We start from the raw sequence: 19,071 nt of genomic DNA, 5'->3' as shown, positions 1-19,071 counted from the left end.
GGTTTTCTCTTCAGCTTCTTTCCTGGGTGAGCCAAAGTTTGTCGAGGTTATGACAAACATAGGAGGTAAAGCTGTTAACAGTGCGAGAGTCTGAATGCAGATGGAGACACTGTGTTTAGTTTAGAGAATTAGATTGTTTTTAGGAATGTAATTTTAAGAAGATTGATTGCCCATTTGTCTGGGTTCTTCAGGTTGTGGAGGATGGGAATTCTCCACATGAGCCACAGCCACCCCTAGTTATAGAAACCTAACAAGGTTACTCTGGCAGCATCCTCAAGGTTGCCTGGGACAAGAGGACATGTTGGCACTTGGTAGCAAGCAGCTGATAGAACTGTTGCACCTGTCCTGATGACCAGTTGCCTGTCTTCACTAGTCATGGCTGGCTGATAGTTCTTCAGGAATTGCAGGTTCCTTCTCCTCTCACTATAGTGTCTTTCTTGCAGAGAATTGGGCTTCTCCATCACCTTCCCCACCTCTTTTCTTCATTGCCAGGGCCAGGGATGACAAGCAATGGTGATTAAGCTCTGGTTTGATTTTCCTTTTAGTGATTGGACTTTGTTGTTTTTCTAGTGCATAGTCTACTTACTTTGAAGAAGTGTTTCCACTTTTTTGGAGCTGAGCATTAGTCTTTTGTGGGCCAAAGCTGTAGAATAACCTCCCAAAGTCAGGTATTCAAATGTGTACTCAGTCTCTTTGGTGATATATAAGCCAAGAGTTTCTACAATGAACATTATTACCCTTATGTCCTTAAGGTCCCAACAATATATGCAAGTAGAAAAGTTGAATGGACTTATATAGCTTACGGTTTATGATATTGAAAAGCTCTGTGTGTTTCTTTTTCTAAAATTCACTTAAATGAACATGTTCTCTTTGTTGTGCTCTTTCTGCAGTATAAGAAGCCAGTCCTTCACCAGTCTCCCCCTGGTTAACAGAGAATCATGGGAATGTGTCCCTGTTGTATGCACAATAGGCAAAGTAGAGAAACGTATGATTGACGTGAGATTGAGAATAGAATACAAATTCTTACTCTTGAGCTGATTATTTATGATATGTCAAGAATGACTTTGTTTTTACAGCTGTATGAATAAAATTGCTTCTATTACCAGCAAGGCATTATAGAAACCTATACCCCAGGGTTCTGGGATATTTTCTGGAATTGTTGCATTGATTTGAATCCCCTTTGTTGTCTTTTCTTTTACTTATTCTGTCTCCTCCTTTGGGTGCAATGGCTTTTTTTTCTTTCTAAAGTTACACATTACAAAGTTGATCCATTGATGCCTCCAAGAGTTGCTATGAAAATCTCTAGTCTCATTGTCTGAGGAGGCCAAGGTCTCAGCATCCAATATCCATTTACTTATTTAGTTTTCTGTGCCCAGCCTTCTTGCAGAACTGTATCTCAGCCTGCTTTAAGCATCTGGTCCTCTATACTAGGAAATCTGTTTTGGCTTCTTCAAAGAGCGAGTCTTTTCTTTTCAGTTGGAAGGGTTTTGAGGAGTAGGGAAAGACATGGCATTATGGCTTCGTCTTAAAAAAGACTTAACAGATTCGTTCATATTTTTCCCTCCCAAATCTACCCTCTTGAATTTCTGGATGTCCCAAATTCTAAGACTTTTGAGCACCATCAAGTGTAAATCAGCTTGATTCTAACTTTGAATTCAGTTTTCTTTTCTGGTTTTCTATTTTTAATATTGTTTTCCCATCTGTTCTCACCTTCCAGGTATAGGAACAGTTTACCTTAGTCCTAGTCTTGTTCCATTGGTTGAAGCAACATATTCACAGGGTCCTAACATCTCTATAAAAGAAACTTGGGTATTTAGCTCCCAGCATTAAAGAAGATATTAAGTATGGAAAACATGAACTGCAGCTTCTCGGCCAATGTTTTTGACCAGGATCTCACACTCTTAGATGTATTTATTAGCAAGTCATGGTAGATCCTTGCTTTTGTGGCCACATTTGTCAGCCTCTATGTTTGTCTGTGTTTTTTCATGTACCAAGAAAGCTATGGTTGTCATTGATTATCTAAAAGCATATAAAAATGGAGGCACTGCTTAATAACTGGTCCTGGACGTAGATCCCAGGATGCAGAGCAAGTGTTGAGTGAACCAGGGAATCTGGATTTGTGTCCAGATTCTACCAGTTTCAAGTGGTGTAGCTGTGGCCAAAAGCTTAGTTTCTCTTGGCCCAGTGTTCCTGATGATCCTTGTCCTGTAGTTGTATTATAAAGATTCAGTTAGTTAATACTCAGAATTATGGCTAACTATGTATTAGTTATAATTGTTATTTGTTAGTTTTATCATTGCTATTTACATGGGCAGAGGAAAACAAGGACTAAGCTTGAGGGTTATGGCCTTATCTGAGAGTTCATTGCATTTAACTGTGTTGTGCCAGAGAATTAGCTGTGCACTACAGGAGAGTTACCTGTGCACTCTAAGGGAGCCTGAGTCTAAGACTTCAGCTAGTGTTTTCACTTATATCCTATTATAGATGTGGTATGCAGGTGGCTTCATGCATACATCTTCCCCAATTCAGCCTCTTGACTGAAAGATCCCCCTCCTTTCCTGGTTCCTAAAATGCCCTGCCAATTCACAGAACACTCCATCATTATGTGTGTAGATTGGCACAAACGCTTCTCATACCGAAAAACCCCCAATTCCTGAGTATGATGCGTTCAGCCGCTGAGTTGTCTTCTCTCTCTATTTGAAGGAATGCTTATAGTTCAAGACCTATTTGTCTACCCTTGAGTAATTTTTCTTTTCTTCCTTCCTCTCTCTCTCTCTCTCTCTCTCTCTCTCTCTCTCTCTCTCTCTCTCTCTCTCTTTTGTTGATGAGGCCAGGAACTTCTGGGACAAGGGAGTCAGGTGGCATTGTTATTATTTTTATTAGTAGTACTTTTTTTTTTTTTTTTTTTTTTGGTTTTTCGAGACAGGGTTTCTCTGTATAGCCCTGGCTGTCCTGGAACTCACTTTGTAGACCAGGCTGGCCTCGAACTCAGAAATCCACCTGCCTCTGCCCTCCCAAGTGCTGGGATTAAAGGCGTGTGCCACCACTGCCTGGCTTATTAGTAGTACAAACTACATATTTTAAAATGGTGTCACACATGATTATGTGATTGATACTAGGCAGTGACTGTTGAAGCACAGTTGATGTTGATTCGCTGTTCGCAAATAAATCAAGCTGGAAAGCCACAGTAATCAGTGAGTTCTTCACTAGTGGAGAGCTGTTTAGAAGTGGTGGATGTGCAGATCTGAGCATTTGAGTGTTGTTCCTGGGACAAATCAGAGGCTTATATGTTGTGGTGGTTTGAATGGGAATGATCCCCGTATTTGAATGGGTGGTCTGCTGTTCATGGAACCATTTGGGAAGGATTAGGAGGCATGGCCTTGTTGGAGAAGCTGTGTCTCTAAGGGTGGACTTTGAGGCTTACAAAGACAATGCTATTCTTAATGACCTCTTCAGTTTGGTGCTCTGGATTAGATATCAGCTGTTAGCTCCATCTTCAGCGCTATGCCTACTGACATGCTCCCTGCCATGATGGTCATGGACTCTACTACCTTCTGGAACTATGATCCCCCAAGTAAATACTTTCCTTTGTAAATTGCCTCAGTTATGGTGTCTCTTCAACAGTAATGGGAAAATACCTATGACAGATATGTGTCAAAGTGAAAGGATGTTCACTTTTTTTCAGAGGAAAAAGTGACAGTGTATGCTGCATTAGTATTTAGAAATGGTCACATGGTGCTAAAGAAAGAATAAGAGACTTATGGAGTCATATGGAGAGGGTAGTAGTGGGTGAGGCTAGAGGTGAGAGAGTATGTGCAGAACGCTTGGGTGCTTGGACCTTTATAATATATTAGAAATGATCAAGAAAAGACTATTAAAACTGAAGGATGTAATACTGATGATAATAAATACACACAATAATTAGCTATATCTGCTGGGAGCTTTGTGAATGCTTGTGTGAATGCTTGAACTCTTGTTAGTATTCAGTGACCTGGTTCCTTGTTTTGTCTGCTGAATGAAACATTATACTTCATAACACACTACTCACTGGCACTGAATAAAAGCATATGATCATAGCACATTTATCTTTGGCTATTTGCATCTGAGAAAGTTTAATGCCTTTTGACCCTTAATACATCTTTCAAGACAACTGTGGAAATGTAGTTTAAAAAAATCATTTTGGACTTTTTTTTTCCTTTCTTCTTTCTGTCTCTAGAACCACCACGTCATGGGTTGCTCAGGTTTGCAAGATGGCTCGGCAGGTAAAGTTTATTTGTTGCTAAACCTGGTGACCTGAGCTCAAACTCTGGGACCTACATGATAGGAGAGAACTGACGTCTGAAAATTGTCTTATGTCTCATGTGTCCCCCCTCTCCAAATAAATGTAATAACTCTGGCCATGGATAAGTTGCATCACCTCCTATTTAACTGCTCCAGCATTTATTTCTGTGACTCCCTTGTCACAGTGACAAATTCAAAGATGGGCCCTTATCAAAATTAAGCAAATCCCCATTCTTCTTGGAGCCCCTCTGCTGCAATTACCAGGAAAGATGAATCTTCAAAGATTCACTTGGAAATGCTTTATAGGAAAGTCATCTGTCTAAGGTGTGGGGACATTGGCCTTTACTATTTACTTCATTTTTATACCAATGCATGGGCTAACTTTGTATCAGAGGACTGAATTCACTACGATAAATTCAAATACAAGAAAACTAAATCAAACAGCTCAAAAACGAGGGACACAAAGATATATTTCCCCCATGGCCACCTGGTTTCCCATCTGCCTTTCCTTTTTCCACAGTGGATTTATGGAGTAGTGGTTTGTTTCCTGGCTCTGTTTCAATAATAACTACTGGTTTTCTCAGAAATGTCTTAGAATAAAAATTGGACTTTACAAATAACCCCTGAGTATTACATAATTGAAAATTAAATATAATTGCAAAAATTAAGTGTTAAGTCCATTACTTGCTTTGCCTAAACACACAGAAGGACTATAATAAACTTAAGAATTTAAAATGGATGTAATTATGTATATATGCTTGATCATCAAAGAAGTAAGCCAAAAATATGCCTGATTCGCTTTCCACATCAAGTAGGTCAGTATCAGGGAGCATTTAGAAGTCTTTACAAGATAGAGTTGACACACTATAATCTTTTAATGGCACAAATTCCCGTTAGCATAACTGCTTAATAAATAATGTTCATTATAGTGATTAGAAATGTTACTTTCTTAGAGCAATCAAAATTTCCTTTCATCTCTATAGCAGTACGTTTTAAGCTGCAGGTTTATGACCCATGAAATCAATTTAGTAGGGTACAATCAGCATCTGGGAAAATAGATTAAAAGAGAAAATATTCAATTTCATTGCATATTGTCCATGTTAAATATTATCCCAGGTACTTTAACTTCAATTTTTTCAAAGTACAATAAGTATAATTACTTGATTATGACATAAACTATATTTTACTGTGTAAAATACCATGGCAATTCCCCCCTGGAAAATAGGTATTCTACAATATGATAAACTAATTCTAGGGCTGACACGAAGATGATACATAATTTCTAGTCTCATAAATTTCTAAAAACAAGTCTTTACACTGAATGGCCATAGTTATTTTGTTGTTACTGATATTCTGATCCCTTCCCTACTTGCTGTGAATTTTGTTCATGGGCATTTGTTATGATAAGTGGAATAAGTGGAATAATCTTGGTTGTACATGAGGTCTCAGATTTGGGCTGAACCCTTTGCTGGCTAGCTTCTCTTGAGCACATGCTGACTGACTCCCTGCCTCTGTTTCCTTATTTGTAAGTGAGGCTCACGATGAGGTAGTGCAACTATTGTGCAGAATCAATGCACAATAAATAATTGTAGAATTACGGAATTATTGAAAATAAATGCACTAAAGCTCTTTACAGTGTTTGACACATAATGGGACTTCAAAAATGTTATTTATTGATATTATTACTTTTCTTATTATCTTTATATGAGAAAATATTAGAGTTTCTTGTATCATTTTTTTTTTTTAGCTTTGTCTCTGATAATGGAAACATAAAGCCCAGAGTGTGTCTTGTTTCAGCTGGTGCATGGACCCCAAGGCCCCTAATTCTCCTTCTCAGTGTTTATATTTGTAGTTGAAAGGAAATATCTTACTGAAACATAATATATAGGACCATGAGAATGACATTAAACAACCACACAAAAATCAGTGTATAAATCTAACTTCCATCAAGGTTTACAACTTCTAAAATGAGTTGAGAACTAAGAATTCAGCCATCGAATGTATAAAAGAAATATGGAATAGAGTGTGGGGAAGGATGAGAATAATGAGTTTGTTTAGAAATCATTTATGATAAGGAAGACATTCCTTATGTAATCATGTTAGCAATGGCCTCTATTGAGAGTGACCATGTACTGACCTTGGATACACCACTCACTATGAGGGATTGAGAAGCTCCTGGAGGGGTGATCAGGAGTCTAGTGAATGCATATGGACACTCAGGGAGTGGGCAGGGAAGAGTGTCAATTACGTTTGTCTAAGAGTTCATGTGGTATGGTGGGAAGTCAGATATCTTGGAGCTTAGTCGAGGTTTACTGATTAGTGTTGCATTGTTCAGCAGATTACATCACCCCTTGTAGCTTTTTTCACTCCACTGGCAAAGGGAGATTAAATTAGTTCTGGCATCATATAGTTGTCATGATTAATGTTTACTGTGGTAATAAAGAGCTTGGCACAGTCGCTGTCATACAGTAAGTCTTCAAGAAAATAACAAGAGTGAAAGAAGAGTAATAGACTAGAAACAAAGAGTGATGTAACTGTCCTTTTAGCTATGAATTATGAATCTGTCACTGCATCACTGAGCAATCTGTTCATTTCTTTATCCAACAAAAATGGAAGTGGGATGAGGTACAGTGCTGAGAAGGAGAACGAATAAGATAGCTCTACTGATCTCATTGAGTTTATACTCCATGGAGGCCATGGCTAGGCAATGACAAGCCAGACGAGATCCATACTGCTGAATTATGGGGCTAAGTGAGAACACAGATATTTGCAGCTGAGGACCGTACTCAAAACCATTTGCTGTTTGTTCGTCTTGTACTTCTAATCTGAGTTTTAGATCTGAACAGACCTAACTTTTTTTCTGTTTATTTTATACTTTAAGTTTTAAAGTATAAGTTTTAAGTTTTAAAAGTTTTGTCAAGTGTAGTTTGCATATCAAGGCATACTAATGAGGAGATTAAGTCTATAGAACCTGGAAGAAACTGGTTCCAAGGATTAGGGTGGGTAGTGTGACATCTTTGAAGGACCTGGGCTGGAGAGCAGGACTAATATCCACTTTAGAAATTAAACTCCAATAACCCAAGTATTACTTCCCATGTCAAATAGGGAGCTTTGAGTTCAGTCTAATGCTTAGTTATAACAAAAAGTATAGGCTAAGTTTTATTTCTGCTTTCCTCTCAATGATATTTTATTTTTAATTCTAATGTTTACACACACACACACACACACACACACACACACACACACACACACCAACACACCCATAGGTGGCCTTGAAATGAAAGTAATAATAGTTATTAAATAACTTGAGATAACTTAGTATTTTACATACTGCATTAACTTTTTTGTCTAGATATTTATGACTTAATGAATATGAGTTACTGTATTCAAAACTTACAAAATTGAGTCACATGCAACTTGTGTGCATTAGAAGGCTTCGAGAATGGGAACAGTGTCTTACATGGATGGCTCACTGGCTATCAGTAATTAGACATGACACACCAACATTTGGGGTTATATCTATTAATAGAAGATGTAAGGTGTCTGTATTAATCCATTAAAATTACTTTTTGTATTATGTAGACAGAGACTCTTACCTTTGAGTAACGCTGTCAGGATAGCTAAATCAATGTCCTGGTGGCCTTCTGATCCCATTCGAAACACTGTAATCTGCAATTTAAGAAAAGGAGACAATTGATAACACATTTTCCTCCAGAGAGAAAACAAAGGAATAAAACCACCTATGAGCAGTGACTATTTTACTATCTTTGAAGTAGGTTCTTAGCCACAGGGCAAGCCTGCATGAGCATCAGAGGAGTGGGCCCTGCAATTGAGTAAGAGAGAGATGTGTCAATAGTCTCCAAGTGGGGACCATTTTAGATAACTGCATGGGTTGTGGTTATCAAGTGAGACATTCAGGATTCACAAAATATGTAAATTGTAACACAGATGTTGAGTGAGAAACTGTGCTTAAAGATAGGTGACCGCTATGTTCTATGGAAGATGGTTCATAGCATGTGCACATGTGCACACTATAGTCTTCTCTACACTCACTTTTTGACAATAGACATGCGTGCTGGTTGGGTTTGGTCAACTTGACGCAGTCTAGGCATATCTGGGAAGAAGGCTTCTTCACTGAGAACATGTCTTTGTAAGAAGTCTGTAGAGCATTTTCCTGTTTAATGACTGGTGTGGAAGGACCTAACCCGCTGTGGACAGAACCACTCCTGGGTAGGTGGTCCTAGAGTTTATAATAAAGCTGGCCTCTGAAACTAAAGAGATGGTTCTGTGGTTGAAAGCACTGACTCCTTCCCAGAGGCTCTAACTTCAATCCCAGCACCCACATGGCAGCTTAGAACTCCCGGTAACTCCCGTTCTTGGGATCTGACAATCTCTTCTGATCTTTGCAGACTCCAAGCATGGATGTGGTACACAGAAAGGCATGTATGCAAAGTACCCCCAGACACAAACCAAACGAAAATCAAAACCAAAAAAGAAAACAAAACCAGGCTGAGCAAGCCAGGAGGAGCAAGCCAGCATTCCTCTGTGGTCTTTGCTTCAGTTCCTGTCTTTACTGTTTTGCCTTGAGTTTCTGCCTTTATTATACTCAGTGATGGAATTTAACCCGGTGGGGGTGGGGGGTTGAAACCTGGAATAAACCCTTTGCTCACCAAGCTGCTTTGGTCATAGTATTTTATAATAGCAATAAAAACCTTAACTAAGACATCATTCGGATTTTGACATTGGGATGCATATCAGTGTTCATCCCTCTCAGCGACTTTGAATATCCTTTAAAATAATCTAGCAGTAATATCCAGATGATAAGAAATGGACTGTAGGGCAGTAAAATAACAGCATTTCCTTAGTAATATAGGAGAAAAACAATCTCTGGGGAAGGATAACAGGAAAGAGAGAGAGGAAACATCCGTGAGGAACTAATTCTTTCCTGAGATTTAACTGTTGACAAGAGAAAGAAAGAGAAAGAGAGAGCTGAGAGACTCATTGGAGAGGAGATGTTTGTGCTAACAATTGATACTGCTACCATGAACTGGCGATTGGGAATAATCTCTACTTTTATGGCACTAAAGAATTCCCCTCATAACCTTAAAATTCGCTGACATTAAAAGAAAGCCCCAAGAAATGTTACTTATATGCACTCACTATGGTCACCAAAGGCCCAGGTTTATGTTTCTGGGAGGATTCTTTTATGGGCACACAGGAAACAGTGGCATCCATATTGATGCGGGGCTCAGGATTTGTTTCTGTTGTGTACTCTAAGAAGTGAATCTCCTCAGATGCCTAGCCTTTTCGCTTTGGAGAATGCTGGCTGTGGAGAGAAGCTTTCCAGGTGTGAAAGGAAAGAAAAGCAGCACCAGCACGTGGTATGAGCAGCATTTTAGGGGCAAAATTCAGTTGGAAAGGGAACAGAGGGCATAAGGACACAAGCCCCAGGAAAGCATATGACTCATTAGTGAATAAATCATGAAAGAGAACCTTATCCATAATCCAACTGGTTGTTGGAGACAACAGTGATTCGTGGTTAAATATCGTTGGTTTCTATCACGGATGAGCTGAAAGATGATTTTGGAGCAAACATTTGCCAGAAAAACTTAATGAAGGGTTTTTATAACAGAGCAAGGCTTAATCTATTTTAAGGAAACTTCCTGCTGTGTTCATAAAGAATCTTATAACAGGTAAGTATAAACTTTGCTGAAGAACAGGAAAGATTGCTAAATGATGGATATCCTTAGTTAACCGATCAGAAGGTACAACACATAAATGTGCCAGTGTTCACTGTGTGAGTTTATAGTTAGATGTCATTTCAGTAAAAACGCCAAACGTGGTTTTTTTTTTTTTTTTTTGGCTTGATAGATTGATCCTAGGATTCAAATATTAATAATCACACAAAATGCTCATAGGATGATTTACCAAGTGATAGAACTTAAAAAGAGTCTGATGTTGGCACTGGGAACAGTGAGTAAATTATGAAATATAATATGGCCTGGAGATATTCCTGCACACTTGTGAGCATTTGAAGATGGCCAGAAGGGGCACTGAAAGTCAATGGGAAGGAAGGCACTTATTTCCTTCTGTCCTTCTCCTTTTTCTTTTCCCTCTTTGGCTTTCTTCCTTCCCTTCCCTTCCCTTCCCTTCCCTTCCCTTCCCTTCCCTTCCCTTCCCTTCCCTTCCCTTCTTCCCTTCCCTTCCCCTCTCCTTCCTTTCCCTTCCTCCCCTCCCCCTCCCTCCCCTTTCCTTCCCCTTGTCTCTCTCCTCTCTTTTCTTTAATAAAGGGATCTTGTTATGTTGCTGTCTTATAGTTATAGTCTATGTCTTATCTTCCCTGATAGCTAAGACTATGGGCATGAAGCATGGCCCTGAGCAATAAATGGTGCTGGGATACTTCATTTTTAGTTTAAAAGAAAAATTGAAATTTTTTCTATCTCACACATCACACATATAAAATTCCAAATGGGTTTAATGTGTGAAAGTGTATAAGAACTGATATAAAATGCAGGAGAATATCATAACAGGTCAAGATTTCTTTCCTTCTGATATAATAAAATTCTTAGATTTATCTCCAAATATGATGTAAAGCACAGATCATGTACACACATGTGTTCTGTATTACAAATGCTATAAAATAGTTTAAAAAAATAGATGCCACACTTTTAAATTTTACTTTTGAGATTGTCTCCCTTCCCTTTCTTCCCACCAACACTCTCTCCCCAATATACCATTACCTGTTCTCCTTCAAATTCTGACCCCCTTTTTCACTGTTATTGCATATATGTAAATGTATATTTATATATATTCCTAAATATTGTCTCCTAGTAATTTCAAAATCTACATTCATAAAGTCTCACCAACATGACTAAAAATAGCTCAAACATTATCTAAAAGAAGTTATTTTAAAGTCTCTGATCTTAGTTCTTATATGCTTTGATTAGGCAACCCTGATTGATTTTTGTGCCTGAAGTCTACGAATATGTTCCTGTTACAGAACATGATACTTTAGTTCAGATTATTTTTATCTGAATGTGCTATATAATAACCCTTCTTCATGCACCTCATCTGTGGCTTGATTGACTGTCTTTCCTAAATTCTTATGTTGAAACCTAAAGCCAGTGTGGTGGGTTATAGGATATGGGGCAATTCTGAGGGTGTTAGGTGTTGATTAATTATTGATATAAGTTAATATAATTATAAGAGAGCTCATAGAGAACTGTCTCATTCCTTCTACTAGGTGAAGACACAGCCAGAAGGTACCACTTAGGAGCTTGGAAGTGACCTCTACAACTCTGTCACTTTGAATTTGGGCTTCTTGCCATCCAGAACTGTAGAAAGTAAATTTTCATTATGTATAAGACTCCTAGGTTATAGCACCTGAGGTAAACTATGGCAGCCCTTTTTTTCAATTAGAAAAAGTCCTGTTTTGGAGAGAGCCTTTTTTATATGTCAGGAATAGTGATATGTTTTCAAATACATTATCTTCAACCCCTCATTCTATATAACAAATAAATGTGTACGTGTACATAAAGATATATGAAATACACAATCAACAAATCATTGCCATGAATATTTGATTAGCTGGAGAAATAAATAAAAGCTCAGTTAGTTATCTGTGCCTAGAACTCTTAAATACTTTTTCAATACTGACCATTTAACAAATCAGAAGATAGCCTTGCACAAAATGATAAAAGCACACTTCCGTGTTGGCAGGGTATAGTCGAGTGTGGATTTGGCACTAAGAATGTGTGATTCTCACAAAGCCTCATGGGGACAGGGGACACCTGCCAAATAAATTTGGTTTTGTCACTTTAGCATTCAGATCCTTTGTGTGACTTTGGGTATATTGTGCATATTCTGGGCTAGCGGAAACGTCCCAAAGAGTGCTTAACAATAATGGAGATATTTAATTTCTACAAAGAGAAAGTGAGCTATGTTTCTCACCCCAAAGGTTATCTGGATTGCCGCAGTGGGTTACTGTTATGCTCTACTGTTTTACACACCTATCTTCCTTGTCTATAAGGAGGAATGATAGTAGTGCTTACCTATTTTTGCTTATACAGGACACAAACTATGTATAATTTTCTAGCAAATGATTCTAATGTTTTGTCACTAGGATGGAGAAAGTAGATAGAACCATAGATTGTTAAATTACCAGTTGCCTCAGACATCTTCCGCTTGACAAATCAGAGACAAAGGTCAAAGAAAAGCTGAATGAAGAACTCTAAGTAAAATCCAGGAGCACTCACCAACCTGTCTTGTCTAAACAGTAAGAAGAAACAAACAGAGGGAGGGAATAGCACAGTATCACTCACCCCCTTCCTCTTTTGTATCAGTTTATATCTGGAGCTTAGAGCCCGAGCTGACTGTAAGGCAGAGGGTGTGAACTGGAGGGCCTTCTGGTTTGGTTTGAGTTTGAGATGTTCTTCCCCAGGCTCATGTGTTGAAAGCTTGGTTCTCTGGCATTATTTTGTGCTGTTCTGGGAACATTTGTTGATGGGGCCTCTTGGAGGAAGTAGATCACTGGTGAATGGGTTTTATGCACTGCCTTGTCCCATGGTCCCCCTCTGCTTCGTGGCTGTCCTGAGGTGATCAGTCTCTCCCACCACAACACAGCTGTGATATTCTCCCTTAACTTTGGCTCACAGCAGTAGACCCAGCTGACTATGGGCTAAAACAAGTAGTTAAAGTAAATCTCTGCTTTAATTTTTTTCTTATTTTACAATCAGGTATTTATCACAGCAACAAAAGACTAACACACCTCCGTAGGCATTTGAAATGAAAAAAAAGAAAGGTGGCCAAACAAAACCTGTAGGGAGCCGAGGTTAGCGGTGATAACATCCGCCATTACAAGATGGCGCTGGCATCCTGTGCTCTCACAAGTAAACAACTAACTGCGCAGGTGCAAGAGGTGAAAGCGCGCCAAGCCACTGCCAATCCCAAGGCGTAACAAGGGGTGATAAGTGAACAGCCAATCAGAAGTGAACACGCCACTCTAGGGTACATATAGCAGTTGCCTTTCCTGGGCTTGGGGTCTTTCCGCTTCTGCTGATACAAGAATAAAGCCTCGCTGTAGTAACCACCCGAACACTGCCTCACGTGTCTCTTTCGCGGGCGAAGGGGACTTGAAGGGGCCCGGAATAAAAACCCATCTATGTGGTGTGTGAGTTATCGTCATAGGTGGATCTCTGACAGGGGCTTCCAGGAAGAGGCTCATGCCAAGTTAGATTTCCATAGAGTGCTCCTTCTACACAGACATCTGGATATTCTTCCTAGCAGCTACTGAGGACCCAGAGACTCCAGCAGGAAGATGAAAAGTGGCTGCAGCATGTTCTGAACTCAAAAAGGGATTCCAGAATGGAAGAAAATTAGGCAAACCATCACTTCTGCCCTCAGGTTTCTTCTCCAGCAAATGATTTGCCTAATTGTTGTAGTTAACTCTTTCCTCTAGGGCTGGAATGGCCTGAAAGATATCACTGCACATCAAACATTTAATTGATAGCAATCGGAAGGAACTTGGATAGCATTTGCGCTCATTGTTTAAAACCCAATGAACAAACTCAGCATCAGATAGGATTCTTTGCACATCTGCTCACCTTTCCAATGCCTAAACCTCACTGCATAATTAGGGAATCACATTTAAGATGGGAATTCTCCTGATGCAGAAGACAGGCATGTTAAATTTACCCTGAAACTTAAATTATCAGGCTTTCTTAGCAACCGATGTGGACTTGGGGTGGGTGGGGGGAGACACTGATGAGTGGGGAGTTTCTAAGGCATTTACTGGGGAGCCCTGAAGACAAGCAAGATGCTTCCATTAGGGAGCTTGAGATAGTATTGGCATGAAAGGACTTTGAGGCATTGTTTTGAAAATTGAAGTGTGGGCACGGTTCCCTTCTTTTCCATGCTCCATCCTGGTACACTGGTGATAAAAACACAAGGACATGGGGCAGACACTGGGAGCAAGAGTGTCTTTCAAAGAGGCCAAAGGAGCACCAAGGAGAGCTAGGGACTCCAAAGATGTGCTGTACATTATAATTTCCCTCTGCTGAGCTGAGATACCATATTGTTATCACTATTCTAAAACTTAAAACTTGAAGTGAAAATTAATTTTGTACAGCCACCCTCTACCACTTTCTGTGTTGATAGTTTTATACTCTATGCTTCTCTTTGGTTTTCCACTTGGCCGTTTATTCTGAAGAACAGTGCATAGGTGACCATCATGATTTACCCTTAGCCTAATGTTTCATGATATGCATGTACTGTGGTGACTTTAGCCAGTCTCTCAAGGTATATTTTCATCTCTATCATCTTAAATATTGTTTCAGTGGGCATTCTCATGTGCACAGTGATGCACAAGGTGATGCACCTTGAGGATAAAGCTTGCAGAGTGGAAGTTCTCGGGGACAGCTGCTCTGGGCAAAAGCTCTCTCATTGTTGCTCTGACTTTCTGTCCAGAGCCCTTGCCCTTTTCTTTCCCTATCTTGATTCTGATCGTATCTGAAAAAAAAATCATTTAACTTTACCGTACGTACTCTTTTCCTGTCATGATTCTGAAACTCTAGTTCTTGCTCTTAACATTTCATACATGATTGAAAACATTCTTGTTCCCTCTCATGCTATCCTTTTCTCTCTATGTGCTAAGCAATAAAAGAAAAAAAAAAATTAAAAGATGCATATGTATTTTGGTTCATTTTCTCTTTTTGTTATTTAAGTAGTAGAAAAGGAGTCAATATGCCTCACCTTTTCTCAAATATCATAAGTGTAAATATAATAATTTTAATTAAATAGAATATTAGCTTGATTATTTTATAGAGAATTTAACATAAACGTATAGATAATTTAGCAAAGGCTGATTTTTTTTTTTTACTTATTGTAACATTGACATTGTTCAATATGAACACTAACATTAACTCTAGCACTTGTGTGACTTGGTTGGTTTTATTTCAAAGCATTATGGGATACAGGGAGACTAACTCAGTCTACCAGATGCTCAGTAAAGCAAGCTGAGCAAGGACCAGGACCCCATCCTGGAAATGAGTCTCCTGTTTATACAAAGAAAAGTGTGTGTATAGGAGTAGTGGGAAGTAGAAAGTGGAGTCCCACAAAGCCTCACAGAATAAATACTAGGAGCAGTAAAGAAAGGTGAGGGTTACTCCTGAGTATATAGAAAGGCTTCTTAAATTGGCTTGTTTGGAGTGGAATGAATGAATTCTTTCCATAGAAAAATCAATGTGGAAAACATTTCATTGAACAAAGTTTTTCTCCTAATCCAGCCCTGTTATGTGCCTGAGCTTAGATAAAATTATGGTTTTTATATGGAAGGGAAGTGAAGTTTTAAAATTTACACTCTTCCCCTATTTCTACCCCTCCAGCCTGGCTGCCAACCAGCCTTACTGCATGTCTTCATTTTCATGTTGTGTTCCCTTACAAGTCAGAAATTTGGTTTCTTTACTTGTCATACCCAAGCCCTGCATAACATTAATTCACTAGGCTGCTTTACTGAGCATCTCCTCCTGGTGCTCTGAGTGCAGAGGACACAGTAGTGAAACAATCAGAAAAGATCCGTGCCTTCCCAGAGCTGGCATCCTCATAAGGGGAAAGAGATTCCATGCAGTAGGTGATGTCATATCTTGAAATGTTCTGTCCAGCACTGCTTCTGCCTTCTCTTAACTCCTCCCTCTCTCTCTCTCTCTCTCTCTCTCTCTCTCTCTCTCTCTCTCTCTCTCTCTCTCTCTGTCCCAGCCTTTGCAGCCTTGGTTCAGCCTGTAGCATCTTCAATTTTGTGGTATTCCCCCCCCTCCACTGGCCTTCCTGATTCTAAACCAATGAGAGATGGTTTATTCCATCATCTCCTGCTTATTCCCCATAAAGCTAGTCTATAATCTTCCGTATTAATGTTTTAGTGGCTCCCATCTCTGTGTAAAAACAGAAATTCAAGCAGGGTGTTTAAAGACTGCAGATATTGAGCTCCTGGCTTGTTCTTTAGTCTCACCTCTTGTTGACTGCACACTCATTGTCATGTCCCTTGTTCCCACCTCTATCATTAACAGCCACAAACCACGCTCACATATCAGATGTCCCACTTGTGTGGGGCAACCTGCTCCTTTCTCAAGACTCTGTGGTTTGCTTTCTTGGTTTTTGACTGTTCTGTTCTTCTTAGTGGACTCCTGTTCCCTTTTCTTGGTCAACTATCTATAGGTGATCTTCTACTCCCCCCGGGCCACTTTAAGAAGCTTTTCTATATACCCAGGAGTAACCTCACCTTTGCTTTGTGCTGCTAGTATTCTGTGAGGCTTTGTGGGACTCCACATTCTGCCTGCCATTCCTCTTATACACACACTTTTCTTTGTATAAACAGGAGGCTCATTTCCAGGAAGGAGTCCCGGTCCTTGCTCAGTAAACATTTGTTGAGTGGATAAACTATCACCAAATGGTTGGTTTAAACGACTGATTTAAAGAAAATGGAAAATTTAAAGAGAAGTAGGTTAGGCCTCACGAGTGTTAAGAATCAATTTTAGCCCAAGAGTCTATTGGATGCTGTGCTATTGTTGAGAGACTAAATAGGTATTATGTGAAGGAGGGTGGGTGTATGACTTATAACCATTGTTTACTGAGTTTGATAACCTGAGAATTACAGCAGCACAGAGTACCCCAAAATATGTTTCATCAAGAAGCCTGAATCTTTGGTTCCATGTATATTAAACTTCACTCAATACAGGAAAGTAAAAAATGTACCCAGGGAAATATAGCAGAAACATAAAATGACTTAGTGGGGTCCTAATTAGTCTGTCTTTTTTTTCCCCCTGAGAAATAAATGAGTCTTTTTTTCTCACTGTGAAAATAACAGAAGGTGGGTGTGCTGCTGAATTAATCTTGGACTTCACATTTTTTAAAATCCAGTAGGTATCAGGTTAAGCAAGAAGAAGGTATGGAAGAATATATTGGGGAAATTAAACCAACTCACGTTCAGAGTACTATTTATCAGCTTAACTTGTGACATATTTCTATCACAGTGTGCATCGCGTCTGTGAAAACAGACAGAGGTATTGAGCAGAGCTTCGGAAATGAAAATAACCATGATATTACACTGAAAGGCAGGCATAAGCTGCAAAGACACTTTGGTTCAATCGATCAGAAATAGAAAGGAACATTCCACAGCCGTCCCCTGCTGCTAGCTATTGTGCAGATGACATCTGCGTTTGACAAATGCTTCGTACTGTGTCTGAGAAGTTTACAGAAATGCTATAACTCCAAGTAGATGATCAGTAAAGGAAATTCTTGGGATTTCAGAAAAGTCCACCTATAATAAGGTTAACCAATAGGGATACCAAACGGCACGTTAGAGTTTCCACAGAGGAAACATTTCTACCTGGAAGTGGTTGATCATACCAGAATCCCAATACTCAGGAGGCTGATGTAGGAGAGTTGCCATGAGTTCCAGGTTAACCTGAACTACAGAATAAAACACTGTCTCAAAAGATAAACCACAAACACCTTAACCTGTCTCCCTGCCCTCACAGGGCAAATACACATTTCTGAAATGTTCCATGTTCAAATTCTTAAAACAGTCTGCAAAGGCTTCATGTGAAGGAAAGAGTTAGACTCAGGAATTCAATTATTGAATGCAGCATCTTTTATTTTGTTTAAAAAAATTTTTTTTTAATGGTGCTGGGGATCAAACCAAAGGCCTTGCACATAGCAGGCAAGTGTCCTACGACTGAGCTACGGCCAACTCCAGTGCCTTTTAAAGTCCACCAGTGTATCATAATATTTCCCCTGTGAGTCACTAGTTCCTGAAAAACACCTGAGACAATTGATTAATATAAAATTAAAAAGTATATGATCATTAAGATATGAATGATAAAAGACCATTGAAAGGGAAAACAGAAATCCTGCTTGGCAATCCTAGGAGGCTTTATGCATACTATGGCTTTAGTTATCTTTCTGGTGTATGCAAAGATGACTTGGTACAGAACAAATATAGATGCACTTTCAGGGACAGAACTCCAAGAACCTGAAACTTCTTTGTGTTTATTTCCTACCCTTCAAAAAGATGAGTTTTTTAATAACATTGTTAAAGTTGTCACTTTGTCAAAGTTACTGACTCTAGTAAGGGACATATATTAATATGCAAGAGGCAAGGAAAACAGAGGAAATTTAAATATAATTTCAGTTGAGAAAACAAAACAGCATTGAAGCTAGAAACACAAATTTAAACTTAGAATAGTAATATCAGGTTCAGTCATTTGTAACAAGTTCCATATGAACCGTAGCCATCCCCTAGCATCCACAGGGACTGATCCTATACTTCCCATGGGCATCACACTCAGAGGATGCACAAGTCCTCTCAATTCAACAGAATTGTGGTATCTAGACTATATAACCTTGCACACAGGTTATGTCAACTCTAAATGAAGATCTACTGCAATGTAAATGCTTACGAGTAGCACTTTGGCTGTCTTGGTCAGTGCCCTATGATGAGAAATTGAGTCTGTACATGTACAGATGCAGTTCTTTTCAAATAGTTTTCGTCCTTGGCTAGTTGAATCTGTGGATGTGGGACCTGTGGATTCTGAAGGAATACTATGATAATTCTCTATGGAATAGTTTTTTAAAAGCCTCATATTTTGTGCTGAACTAGTTGAATAAAAAATGCTATGGAGACAGAAATTGGGTGACATTAATATAATTCCAGCATGTCCTATAAAACTTTTATGAATAAATTTGCATATTATATAAATGATTACTTGACTTTGTAAAAGGATATGTTGCTTACACAGT

At 39.0% G+C, this 19,071-nt stretch overlaps 1 protein-coding gene across 17 annotated transcripts in view; it reads right to left on the bottom strand.

Annotated features, from left to right (window-relative positions):
- Positions 1 to 19,071, bottom strand: part of Trpm3 (transient receptor potential cation channel subfamily M member 3) — a 514,024-nt gene that overhangs the window by 118,315 nt on the left and 376,638 nt on the right. For all 17 annotated transcript variants that reach the window (XM_076918422.1, XM_076918425.1, XM_076918437.1 and 14 more), the window contains one exon: positions 7,878 to 7,950. In XM_076918422.1, coding sequence (XP_076774537.1) covers positions 7,878 to 7,950 — 73 coding nt within the window. The remainder of the gene's footprint in view (positions 1 to 7,877; positions 7,951 to 19,071) is intronic.

Source organism: Arvicanthis niloticus, chromosome 1 (assembly GCF_011762505.2).
Source record: "Arvicanthis niloticus isolate mArvNil1 chromosome 1, mArvNil1.pat.X, whole genome shotgun sequence".
NCBI classification, from domain to species: Eukaryota; Metazoa; Chordata; class Mammalia; order Rodentia; family Muridae; genus Arvicanthis; species Arvicanthis niloticus.
This window is presented reverse-complemented; position numbering and strand designations above follow the sequence as displayed.